The 13,202-nt window shown below is 38.1% G+C and overlaps 1 protein-coding gene across 4 annotated transcripts in view; it reads right to left on the bottom strand.

Moving 5' to 3' along the window:
* Positions 1-2,585, bottom strand: part of dync1i1 (dynein, cytoplasmic 1, intermediate chain 1) — a 28,272-nt gene extending 25,687 nt beyond the window's left edge. For all 4 annotated transcript variants that reach the window (XM_036592348.1, XM_036592359.1, XM_036592366.1 and 1 more), the window contains exons 1-3: positions 2,457-2,585; positions 1,695-1,810; positions 349-463 (exon numbers count right to left, since the gene is read on the bottom strand). In XM_036592348.1, the coding sequence (XP_036448241.1) occupies positions 349-463; positions 1,695-1,802 (223 nt within the window). In that variant the 5' untranslated portion in view covers positions 1,803-1,810; positions 2,457-2,585. The remainder of the gene's footprint in view (positions 1-348; positions 464-1,694; positions 1,811-2,456) is intronic.
* Between the last annotated feature and the right edge of the window lie 10,617 nt (positions 2,586-13,202).

Below are 13,202 nucleotides of genomic sequence, written 5' to 3'. Positions count from 1 at the left end.
AATTCCAATTCTTCTCGTCCAGAACGCAAAGTCAATTATGCCCTTTGTTGAATTTTTAGCCAAAGAATTTGAGCTAACAATCTCCTGAAGACTAGGCAAAACCTCAGACAGTTGTGTTTTAAAGTTATATTTAAAAACAGCCTAAAAACAGACCATATACTTTAAATATATGTACATTGAATTATTTCAACTATACTCATACTTTTCTAACTTTCTAACTTTTGTCTTTTATCATTTCATTTCTTAAGCAATTTTGTTGCAAGTACATCTAGCAAATAATCCTATCAAGACGCACTCTCTCTTATATAGGTGACACTATGAAGCTATTAGATGTGACAAGTTGAATACCTAAAGGTGGTTCAGGTGAGATGCCAATGCTCTGCAGGAGAGCTTCTGTCTCTCTTCTCTTTCGGTCCAGGTCTGAGTCTTCTGATGCATTCTCTGTCTTTTGCTGTACCTCAGACTGCAATGAATATATAGCAAAAACAAGCAGAATCTGAGCAGAAATATAGCAATGAAAAGAAAGAACATATAACTGAACATATAACTTCCATGGGCAACACGTTTTAAGAACAACTTCAGCCAACAGTTTTCAGAATTTTGCTATGATTAATTTAAAAAGAAGACATACAAAGCAGTATGTAACAAATAAATTAGTACAATATAGTTAAAGAAATACAGTAAAGTTCATTACCACAATCATTTTGACACATCTCACTGCTTCAGTGAGCAGTAAGCTTTTTGCCAAGTAGATGCTCCTGATGTGAGCACACAGCAAAATCTAACTTCAAATGAACTTTTTTATTCCTTTTTTTCTATATTCTTCCCATCTTAACTAGGTGGTAAGAGGAACCAGAGGTTGCAATGTCTGCAATGCAAACACAGCCATTTTATTTATTTTGCAAAATAACCAGTGAATCCACAGGTATCTTCTGAGATTTCATATGCAATGTCAATAATGAGACAGTAGTAGACAGAAACAATGGTAAATTTGTAATAATATGCTTTTTTTGCCTTAAAACACACTGCATGTAACAATACACCATGAATATATTTTTAAAAAATGTGTTTTAGGCAACAATCTGATCTCGAAACTATTGTAAAACATGTCTCAGGGACAATGTATTCATAACAATTTAGTGCACGCTCTGATGAACATGATGGCTACTTTTTATTGTCATGCACTGTAAATACAGCAGCATTCAGGGCCTGTAGCACACATTATGGAAAAATTCATCATGTTTTTGTGTTCACGCAAAATTGATATTCAGGTATTCCTAAATCAAAATTCTGGTGGCATTTTAAAAAACAGAAAGAGCAACGCTGTTAGTATAAGAATGGAAAACCTGCTGACTGAAAACAAGCCTGTAATAGGTGCTAATGGAAAGGTAATAAAGCACTTGTCCATTAGCTTCTATTGTACGTGTTTTAGATATGTGGGTTTCTACTCTGGAAATTAAGGCCCATGAAAATACTAAAGTAGTCCTTAAATACTGGTTAAAAACTCCTTGAAAACTTAAAAATGACTGGTTGAAAAAAATAAAAGCATAGTAAAATTCGGTGCCTGTCACCAAAGTCAACATAGTACAGCACAACAGTACACATTACTATTTCATTTCATGAAAAATGGCAGCTCCTGAAAATATTGGGAAATGCTAGGATTGTTTATTTAGTGAAAAAAAAAATCTTTTTACCTCTTTCTTTTTTCTCTCCTCTTCCTTTCTTTTCTTTTCCTCTCGGATCTGGGCGAGACGCTGTTTTTTGCGCTCAAGTTCAGCTTTCAGGTCACCTCTGTCAGACATCTTCTAAGCTGTTAAGACAGAATTTGCACAGGTCGGTTATTTCTGAAATGTATTTTAATATACTATTAACACATTGAACAACTGTCCAGTTACATATAGTTCTTGAAAATAGGAGATTCATATAAATATGTACAGGATTAAATGGTCATGTAAAGGTGAATTATGACTGTTTTGGTACATCCTTTCAAACATATAATGTCAAACATGGATTTCAGGAAAAAAAAAAATTATATATATATATACATATATATACATATACATATATATATATATACATATATATACATATACATATATATATATATATAAAAATGAAAGCTGCTACTTTAAACGAAGAGATGGTAAACAAAAGATTGAGGGAATAACGACAAAAGACAGAAGAGGAGGAAACTGTTATGGCACCACAAGCAAGTTGTCAGAGAAAAAAACAGTCTAACAACATCCACAGTCCGTTTTTAGATTATTTTTCCCCAGAGTGACACAATTCACGGTACGCGTTCGCCATTAGCTTTGTTCTTTTTCGCCAATCGTCAGAATCTGATTTTGGATGCGATCCGTCACAGGCTTAACGACACGACCAAACCCAAAACGGTAATGAAAAAACGCCACTCAAGGGCAGTTTCTGATACACGATAACATGTAAAAGCACTGTACCGTCGTTTATTTGTCTTTACTGCCTTGAAATCTGACACTTGAGCGTTAAAAGAGAGGTCCAAAAGATTCAGTGACGACTGAAGAGGTTCACTTGCATATTCTCATCAGCAGCAGCATCCCGACCCACGTTTTATTTCACACCCGTATTCGTACACATCCCACCTCCTGCGCTGGGATTGGCTAGTAATTGGCGGAGCGCTTGCGTATGAACATTTTACCAATCCGAGTGCAGGACGCGAAATCATACTACCCAATCCTAGCACAGAGAGGCGGGACTTCTATGAATGCAGGTGGATAAAGCAAACACATCGCATCCTGGTCAAAGGCGGAAGTGGCCGTTTTGCTACGTCATGTTCAACGCCTAGCAACAAAGGCAGGCAGGCTGATGTTGAGATTCTGGCACTGTAAGTTATTATCGCAGTTTCGTTATATATATATATATATATATATATATATATATATATATATATATATATATATATATATACACACAAACACACACATACATATATACACACACACACACACACACACACACACACACCATCTAAACCGCTTATCCTTCTGGGTCGCGGTGGGGTGCTGGAGCCTATCCCAGCTGGAAGGCAGGACACACCCTGGACACGTCGCCAGTCTATCGCAGGGCATGGGCGTACATTCATGGTACTATTATAAATATTATACACATATTTAACCAGTGTAAAATAAATAGCATCTAACATTTAATTCCGCCAATTTTGAAAACAAAAAAAAATTAAGAAGAAGACAAAGTTATTCAGGTTGACTTGATGTGAAATGTGAAAAAACTGTCAAGTCAGTAGTGTTCACAGTGGTTGTAAAAAGAACCCATCAGCACTAGTGTGAGTTTCCTTTTAACATCTATACCAAGCTATACTTTGTTCCACATCCTTGTTTTTGCTCTGGCCCACTTCTGGTTGGGTCCTCGGCCCAGATGTGGCCCATATACCATATAACAAAAGAACTAATGAAGATCTGGCCCACACACTGTTAATGAGTAGAACTAATGGATTTGATAGACTGTAAAGTGTACAAAGCTAACGGCTGTGGTACAGATCAGGCCCACACACAGTAAAGTGACAATATTTAAAAGTTGTGGCCCAGAGCTGGCTCATATATGGCACACAGTTACAGCTGAATACTCACCTTGGTCCCCAGCCCAGCTGTGGCCCTGATGATGCCACACTGATTTACTGCAGAGCATGCACAATATTAGTAATATTTCTTCTTAATAATCAATATGTGTCAAAAGCCATTTTATAATGAAAACTCTGATTTTGATTTTGGTTAAATAAATAAAAGACAGCCTGCTTTGAGTCAAATAGTAGTTTGTTTTCCAGAATTCTAAATACTCTCTGCACAAATTTTAAACCATGGTTGACACAAAATTCTTCAATAAAGAGGAGGAGCCTCTGAAATTTAGATTAAATCTGACATATTCTTTGTAGCACTTTGAAGTGGGTTTAGAGTATAACTTTTCAGACATTTTATTTTAAATCAGAGGTGACAAAAATGTCTGAAAAATTATACTTAACCCACTGGGGTCCACACACCCGCATGTCAAATGCGATGTTTCTATACATGTTTCTCTGTCTTTGTGATAATACAATGCAGAAATGTAGAGTCTGAATCTGTAGAGCTGCCCTTTCGACTCCATCTTATCGCAAAATCATACGTAACTTACATCCGGAGTTATGAGGCTATGAAGAGGGGTTGAGAAACACTTCGTCTGCGTTTCACCCTAACTGGTGGTTCATGTGTCCATCTACATTTTGTGTGAAACTGACCAATGGCTACTCAGGTAATCACTAAGGACCCATCACAACGGAAACCTGTAATTCTTCATTCCGGCGACATCAGAGACACGCGTAAATTGGCGTGCAGAGTTTACAGAGGCTAAAGTTGCTAAAGCAGTTTTGGAAACAAGTGACAGAGGTAACAGAGCATTTTGATATGAAACTTATGGTATCATGTTATGTGCAAGTGCCTTTAAAGCTACAGCTAAAGAGCTAACGTGCTAACCGCGAATTAACATGCAAAACACAAGCTAACGTTGGCTAACGAATTTGACCATTTAAAGGGAAAAAGTTAGCATTAGCCACAAACAATATGCAATAACCAACCCTGAGGTGATAACCATGTTCACCTAGCTTAAGTTACTGCGCTTTAGCTTCTTTTCGCTAGCATCTTGTTCGAGTTTCCCCGTTCCACCTTAAATGGTGCAGCACGGAACAAAACAGTAAGGACAAAAATAAGTTAATATTACTTAGCTGTCAGTCAGAAACAGAGCAATCCGCTCATATTGTGTCTTTCAACTCTCCATGAAGCTGAAGTCAACTTCTTATTTGCCAGCTGTTTGTTCGAATTATCCCGTTCCACCTTAAACGGCGCTGCAGTATACTGTTGCACCTTTTAAGGTGGAATGGGAAAATTCAAACAAGAAGCTGACGAATGTTCTGAGAATATGTCCTAAGAAAATGTTATATCATAATAATCAAGATATTTGATTTAGCTAAAAAAAATAAGAAAACTTTCCTGTATGTTTTTTTTTCTACAGCAAAGGGGGTTTGGGCAGAACATCTATAGACCACTGTAGTCGTGCGTCATTCTGCAGTCCTCGTTATGCCCATATTAGGAAACTTCGGGTCTAAGCTCCATTTCTCTAGGGCCAGAATGAATAGGGTTTTCGAAAAATCGCCTCTGTCGCACCCTGTGTTAAATAAAAATGTTAAGAACCCTATACGTTTTGCACTGTGTAGTTTTTTCCCCAAATACCACTGGATCCTCTGAATTACGAGGTCGTTAAAGAGCCTTAATACTAATATTGCTACATGCGAGCTAATGACACTGCTCATCAATTTGGTGTCACTAACTACATGAAACCTAGGCGAGCTGTGGCAGTGCTCTGACACAGCTTACAGGTATACCCATAAATAAAACCTCTTGGTAGGATATTTTGGTAGGCTAAACGTCAAAAATACCATGTTAAAACTACGAGGCTGAATTTAGCTTATTTTTCGCCAGCTTCTTGTTTGAATGTTCCCGATCCACCTACACTGAAAAAAATTAACTTGGCCCTTAGTAAATTTTTCATAATAAAATTGTGCATGTTTTTCTCTTAGCCTGGAAAAGGATGGTATGCCCACTCCAGGTAGGGGGAAAGGACTTGCCCCAGGTGGAGGAGTTTAAGTATCTCGGGGTCTTGTTCACGAGTGATGGGAAGAAGGATCGTGAGATCGACCGCAGGCTGGGACAAGCGGCAGCAGTAATGCGGTCGCTGTACCGGACTGTAGTGGTGAAGAGGGAGCTGAGCCGTAAGGCGAAGCTCTCTGTTTACCGATCGGTCTACATCCCGACCCTCACCTATGGTCATGAGCTGTGGGTAATGACCGAAAGAATGAGATCGCGAATACAAGCGGCAGAAATGAGCTTTCTTCACAGGGTGGCGGGCTACACTCTATTTGATAGGGTGAGGAGCTCGGCCATCCGGGAGGAGCTCGGAGTAGAGCCGCTACTCCTCCGCATTGAGAGGAGCCAGCTGAGGTGGTTCGGGCATCTGATCCGGATGCCCCCGGGACGCCTCCCGGTGGGGGTGTACCAGGCACGGCCTACCGGAATAAGACCCCGGGGTCGTCCTAGGACCCGCTGGAGGGATTATATCTCCAAGTTGGCCTGGGAGCGGCTTGGGGTCCCCGGGAATGAGCTGGAGGAAGTTGCGGGGGACAGGGTCACCTGGGATTCTCTGCTCTCCCAACTGCTACCGCGACCCTATCTGGACTAAGCGGTTAACGATGATGATGATGATGATGATGTTTTTCTCAATTTAAATGGGTTTTTGCTTCAACTAAATAATAATAAGCAATGTTGAAAACCAGTAAACTAAACATATGAAACACGCTTAAAGCGAATTGGAAATAATTGTGTCAAGGGGTAGAAACTGCGCATGCGCAAGCACAACTTTTCCCGAGCTGACGGCAGCCATTTTCTCCCTACACTATATTTGGCTGACCTGAGAAAACTCTGTCATCTTACATTCACAATGTAGGAGATTGTATATTGTCTATTGTTTGTCATTATGGACATATAACATATTCATGACATTTACGCAGAAAAATATTGGCAAAAACGTGAGGTTAATGGAGGACTTAGCATGGCTTAAAATCCGCTAGCTTAGCTAACTTAGCTAGCTAGCCAGTTTAGTTAAACCGACGCAGGTTCAAAGAACACATAACGATACTCAGTCAGATAATCACTAAACTTGCTAAAGCTGACCGCAGTGTTTTAATATAGTGTGTCCCTTATGAGTATCTGTCATGTTGAGGTCCTCACTAAGTTTGCTCACGAACACAACCGTTAGCTAACGTTACTGTGGACCTAGCCTAGCCTAGCTAGCTAAGTAACGGCGCCATTTTCTGAAGGTCACTGCAAACGAGTGCGTTTAGCTGCTGTGTCATCGTACAAGTACACGGTAAGATATTGTTTAGATGGTTGTAAATGCACGCAACGCAGCGTTGGATATAACGTTGATGAAAACGTACAGTTAAGGGACGACTAGCATAGCATAAGTTTGTTAGGGGCTCAATTTAACGCATATTCGAAGTGAACAGACCTAACCGCTAGCTAGCGTTAGCGAGTTGTATGTCCTTGACATGGCCTGTAATAATCTTTTCCCGCGGAGGAGGCTGTGCTCGCTTCGCCTGTGATTTTGGATGTGATATTTGGGTACTAGGTGTCCACAAACCGGTGTAATTTCAGCCTTTGTTAGCTAACGCTAGCTAGTTAGCTCCACCGAGCCTGGGGTTTGGATATGGAGCTTGCTAACGCTATTGTAGCGAGCGTTAGCTTAGCAAACATAGTGTTAGCAGCTAGTAGGTTACAGACATCAGTTAACGGGTTTAATTTCAACGTTTGTCCATTTAACACTTAATGCTCTGTTCGATGAACCCAGTTCGTAATGTGTTGTTCCAACATGGACTCTGAGACCGTTAGCGCAGCTAGCAAGCGTTAGTTAGCTAAGCAAACGTTAGTGTTAGCAGCTAACGTTAACTGGCCAACTTAGCTAGTAGGCTACAAGCACCATGAAGCAGGTTTAAGATTAATTTCAGCTTTCTGTTCCTTCAATACTAGTCGCTCGACTTTGATCAGAATTGTCAGTGGAGATTTAGTTCGGCATAATATAATCCGTTATCTTGTTAATTAGCAAGCTAATGATAACTGTTCAGCCCGGTAGTGGAAAAGAGGTTTATGTTTGCCCGTATAACAGCAGTGTGTCACTGCTGATTATTATAATCAGAATATTATTTTGTATATGAGATGGTGTGCACACACACACACACACACACACACACACTCTCACACATGTATTTTGCTCATGTAACCCCACTGTCATTGTTACCAAGATGGGTTTTACCTTATGTTTGGTCAAACTGCGTTTATGTTCAACATTATGGTCTTCAAGTGTCAAGTGGTAACTAGAAGTAATTATTATACATTGATTTTGATGCTCAATCATGCACAAACCCTAGACAGGGAATCCTGATAGCTATATTGATTAAAAGAACCTTGATGTGACTTAAATATCATAATTGGTTTCAAACTAAAATAATGTTCACAGGATTAAAACAAATAGCTAAATGAGTAAAATAATATATATTATTGTAAGACTATTAAATTTCAGCCAAAATAATGCACTGTCATGTCCTTCCACATGGTGAGATAAAACATTAAGGTAAAGCAATAAAACATTAAAGTAAAGCTTATGTTTAAGATAAAATGTTAACATGGCCTTTCATTTAATTTTATTTGAATGTTCTCTTTGTTTATAGGTTAAGGCTTAACAAGGTTGTTGAGTGCCATGTTTTAAAGGATTCTGTGGCATGTTCTAAGTCTCTGGTAAGTGCATTTTTATTATCCAGATTTGATATTTAACTATGAGGCTATTTGTTTTGTAAAGCTGCTTTTTATTTATTTGTTATATTGTTCAAATTAGTAATCGTTTTTCAGTCTCTAAGATGATCAGGATTTTGATGTTCATATGTTTCTTTTATCTGTTCCTTGTATGCTTGTCAAGTTAATGTACCAGTTTTTTTTTTAAACAGTTGAAGGTATATTCTAACAAGTGCAGTCAATACGTGCAGGTGAAGAATGTCCACCGTAAAAGAGAAGCCATCATAAAAGCTCTTTGTCCGCACCTGAATGATGATGACGGATTTCTAATCAAGGAGTACAGGGTAAGTCAGTATGTGACCTGAGCACATCACCATCATTCTAATTCATTTCTCATTTCTAACTAAGGTAAATTCATCTTATTTCATATTTGTGTTCTCTGTGTGTGTCTTCCAGGCACCTCAGTTTTTATATCAATTGCTAATAACATTTGCTTAATAAAATCAGCCCCCTCCCATCTGTATAGTAAATCGAAACGCGGCGCGGTGTGTTAGTATGTTAGCGCCAACCATTGATTGTAGGTGCTAGTGTGAGAAGGGTGAACTAGAACTATCCATTTTGTAATATGTATTTTACCATTGAATGGAGTTTTGTGGAGATGGGGGCTGATCTTATTTAGATTCATCATAAAATAAGTATTTGATATTAAAAAAACTGTCGCAGGTGCCTGGAAGTATTTAGAAGAGCTCAAATGAGAAATAAACTGAACGTACTCTTTATGGAGCAAGAGAACAATGAAGTGTAGTATTAATAACAAGATTTAATTTGTAGGACATTCATGGTGAAGACATATTGAGAGACCAGCACAGCACTGAAATGAACATTAATGTCATCAGAAGAGTGTGGAGCTCTAGGAGAATATGAAGACGCTGATGCTGATGGAAACTTTTTTGTAGGAAACATCAAATCAGTTGCACCAGACTGCAGTAATGCTTGGAGTAATCTATGCACTGAATATGGCTCACCACAAAGAGTGGAAATGCTGCTATGAATTTGTACGTTCCTCATGCCAAAGGATGGTACAAAGCTCTCCCCTAATGTTCTTGGTTTGAAGAACAAAATCTTGGGATAGTCAAAGTAGGCTGTCCATTCTGGAAATATATGGAACTTTTCACACTAGCTTCTCCTTTGATTGAAAAGCAATGGACTTTTGAACAACGCCTAAGTCACATGAAACAAGAATGGCTGTATTTGTCAACATCTCTTTTAAAATTCAATGACATTTCAATGATTTTCTATACATGTCAAGATCCTGGTCATGTTTAAGAACAATTTGTCTTAAAACAGCATGCAGTTAAATTTTAGAGTCTTTTTTGCTTCCTCCCACGGTCTAAAGACATGCAGTCAGGCTGATTGGACATGCTGAGTTGCCCCTAGGTGTGAATGTGTGTGTGATTGTATATGTATGTCTGTCTGTCTGCCCTGCGATGGACTGGCGACCTGTCCAGGGTGTATCCTGCCTTCCGCCCAATGACAGCTGGGATAGGCTCCAGCACCCCACCACGACCCAGAAGGATAAGCGGTTTAGATGATGGATGGATGTTCGAAGCTTATTGTTGTATGTAAAGTTGCATTTTAGCTTGTGTTGCCTGCAAGACAAGCAATAATGTATTGATAGCTGTGCACTTTTAGAGAAGTATTTAGTCTTTTTTTGTACTACTCTGCTTTATTTTGTCTACAGTCTTGTTTTATTACTTAATATTCAGTGTTTTTCTATAGTGGTAAAGCAAATTTGTATTTTAGTTCATCCTAATATGCAAATGCATTTGATGTACCTTAATAAAGTCACATTTTTTTTTTATTTTCATGATGGTCATTGTCTTGACCAGGTGTAGCTGAAGTTTAATTTGTGAAAATTAACTTTAAAAATTGTACATTAATAAATGCTCTGTGATATAATTAAGCTGTTGTACATAATAAACAATGAGTAACTATTTGGAAATACATCAAAATGTAGTTTTACTAAAAGGTTATTTAACAATCTACATAATTTAATGAAATAGCATGAACATTAAATTTATTTAAAATTACACCAAGGAAATTTTACAAAATATAATTAAGCTGACAAAACTTACAAGCAACGAGTAAATGTCATCAGAAAGGCATCAAATTTGAGTTTTAACTAAAAATAAAGTTATCTACAATCTACATAATTTGCTTAAGTAGAAAGAACGATTCATTTTAGTTAAAGTTACTGAAGTAAATCCTGCAAAATATAGTTGACATTGCTTATATGTAACGAGTAAATGTTACTCAAATTATGTATCTGAATGTAGATAATTTAATTTCGTGCAACAGTTTGATGAAAAAAAAATTAAGTAAATTCAAAGAGTAATTTTTTTCAGTGTATGGTGCAGCAGCTGTGACTAGTTAACTAACTTATCACAAACATTAGCAAACAAGACAAAATACTGACCTGTCGGTTCTGTGAAACAGCAAAAATAATGTTACTCAGCTGTCAAGCGGAAATAGATAAACCTCCTCATATCATGCCTTTCAATACGGAGTCCCGGAGGGGACGGAGGTAAAAAAAAAAAAAATAATTCGAGCGAACATTTTGCAGTTCGTACGCACGTTTTCTTTTATTCGTGGTCACGATTTCTTAAATCGCTCACTCATTTTCTTTAAATCATGCGCACATTTTCTTTACTTGGTGGGTACGTTTTTTAAAATTCATGATCACGATGTTCTAATTCGTTCTCTCGTTTTGTTTTAACCGTGGTCATGTTTTATTTTTAACTGAATGCACATTGTTTGTGTTTTGATAACCGCTCCCTGAGACCGTCGGACGGGTTTTGATGAGTTAGAATGATGAGATGATGAACAGAGATGCTCATCAGGTCTGATTTTGTTTTGGGGGGTTATGAGGAAACTGCAGCTCCTCTTCACAGGAAACGGCCCCCAGTGTTTCTGCTCCCAGTCAGATTGCAGTGTTAGAGACCGTCACACAATTACAAGAAGAAATGATCAGCGTTTCAACATCCTCACATTAACATATCTATATCTAATCCATAGATCTATTAAACTCTCTCGCCATTTGACCTCATCCCACATTAATGTTTCTGTGTGTGTTTAATTTGAGTTTGTTGAAACAAATTGACGCTGATAATTTTTTCCTGTAATTGTGTGATGATCTCTAACACTGCAGCTTGTCGGGGAGCAGAACCAAACGTTCGCTCGAATTAATTTTTCTCTTAAATTTAAATTTTCAACTTTCGAGAATTCCTTTTATACTCGGAGCTCCTTATATGGCATAAGAGACGAAATGGTCTATTATATATATATATATATATGTATATATATATATATATATATACATATATACATATATATATACATATATGTGTGTGTGTGTAATAGACCATTTTTATGCCCATACAAGGAGCTCCGGGTATAAAAGGAATTCTCCAAACTTGATACATTTCATCCTATGAACCTATCACTGGATCCTCTGAATTATGAGGTTGTTAAAGAGTTGAAATATGATTATTGCTTCGTGTAAGCTAATGCTAATGCTAATGTTTACTGATTTGACTATATATGGCTAGTTGGTTCCTACATCATTCCAATTGGTTGCTAGATGTTGCTAGGTGGTTACTTAGATGTTGCTAAACAGTTCACATAATTATATGCGGGCTGTAAAAAATTGTGAATTTTGAGCATATAATAATTATAACAATAATAATAATAAGAAAAAAAATGGATGTTAGCAAGGTCTTTTGTGTAAAACACAATGACAAGAACTGCAATGCTTCAGTGTTTATTTTCTGATAGTTGGTCTGCTGTGTTCTGAAGGATGTGGTGGACTGAACTGTGAAGTGCCCTTAACTGCTCTCCTCTAAAACTGTCATGACCTGGAACATAAACCAAAAGACATGCATTAGATAGAGAAGCACTTCTTAATTTTCATTTACGGCATGTACACATATTGCATAGTCTCATTTGTCTGCCTTGTCAAAACACTATATATTTACGCTACACTGCTTCTTCTGTTAGTGGTCATTTCCTCTCCTCCCTGGCTAACCTGATCCTAGGTTGCCACGTTGCATCGTAACCAGTCATGCTGCAGTATCTGCTGCCAGTTAGGCCTCCTGGTTGAGTTGCGCTTCAGGCACCAGCGAATTAGATCACGGCATTCTGTAGTGGCAGTGGCAGGATTGGATGAGAGAGAGATGCTTAACTTCTAAATCAATCTTCTTTTTTCTTCTCTACATTTTAAAAGTACCTCCATGTGATAGATGGGATGTAACTATAACATGCAAAACACACTATTAGAAATGTGTACATTTAGGAACATTAAGCCAGTAATGTAAATTCTTCAGCTTTTACTCTGCATATTCAACTCCTGTTTTCAGTCTTTGTCACTCTGTACACATTGACAAGGTTAAAGATATGAACCACTGTCATTTTCACACTTGTTTACCAGGATGCTCTCATTTATCTTACCATCAGATATGCCATCTCTGAAGTGCAGAGCCCCACAAATGATATCATCATGTTTGGCAAAGGGAAGGTGCCCGCAAACCATCCTGAACATTAGGACGCCAAGGGACCAAACTGTTGCTGGACCAGCATGATACCTCCTTTTCAGAAGAAACTCAGGAGGGCAGTATTCATCTGTGCCTGAGAACATGAAAGTGGGAGAGAAATAAGCAGAGCTGAGCAAAAACATTCATTTCTGTACTAACACTGAACAGATAAGTTGCTCATTTTACCTTCAAAAATGTTATAACCAGATTCCTTGATCATATCCCCGCAGCCAAAGTCGATCAGCTTGACCGC

Source organism: Colossoma macropomum, unplaced genomic scaffold, assembly GCF_904425465.1.
Source record: "Colossoma macropomum unplaced genomic scaffold, Colossoma_macropomum, whole genome shotgun sequence".
Classification (NCBI taxonomy): domain Eukaryota; kingdom Metazoa; phylum Chordata; class Actinopteri; order Characiformes; family Serrasalmidae; genus Colossoma; species Colossoma macropomum.
The sequence above is the reverse complement of the archived record's forward strand: the minus strand, read 5'-3'. Positions and strand labels throughout refer to the sequence as shown.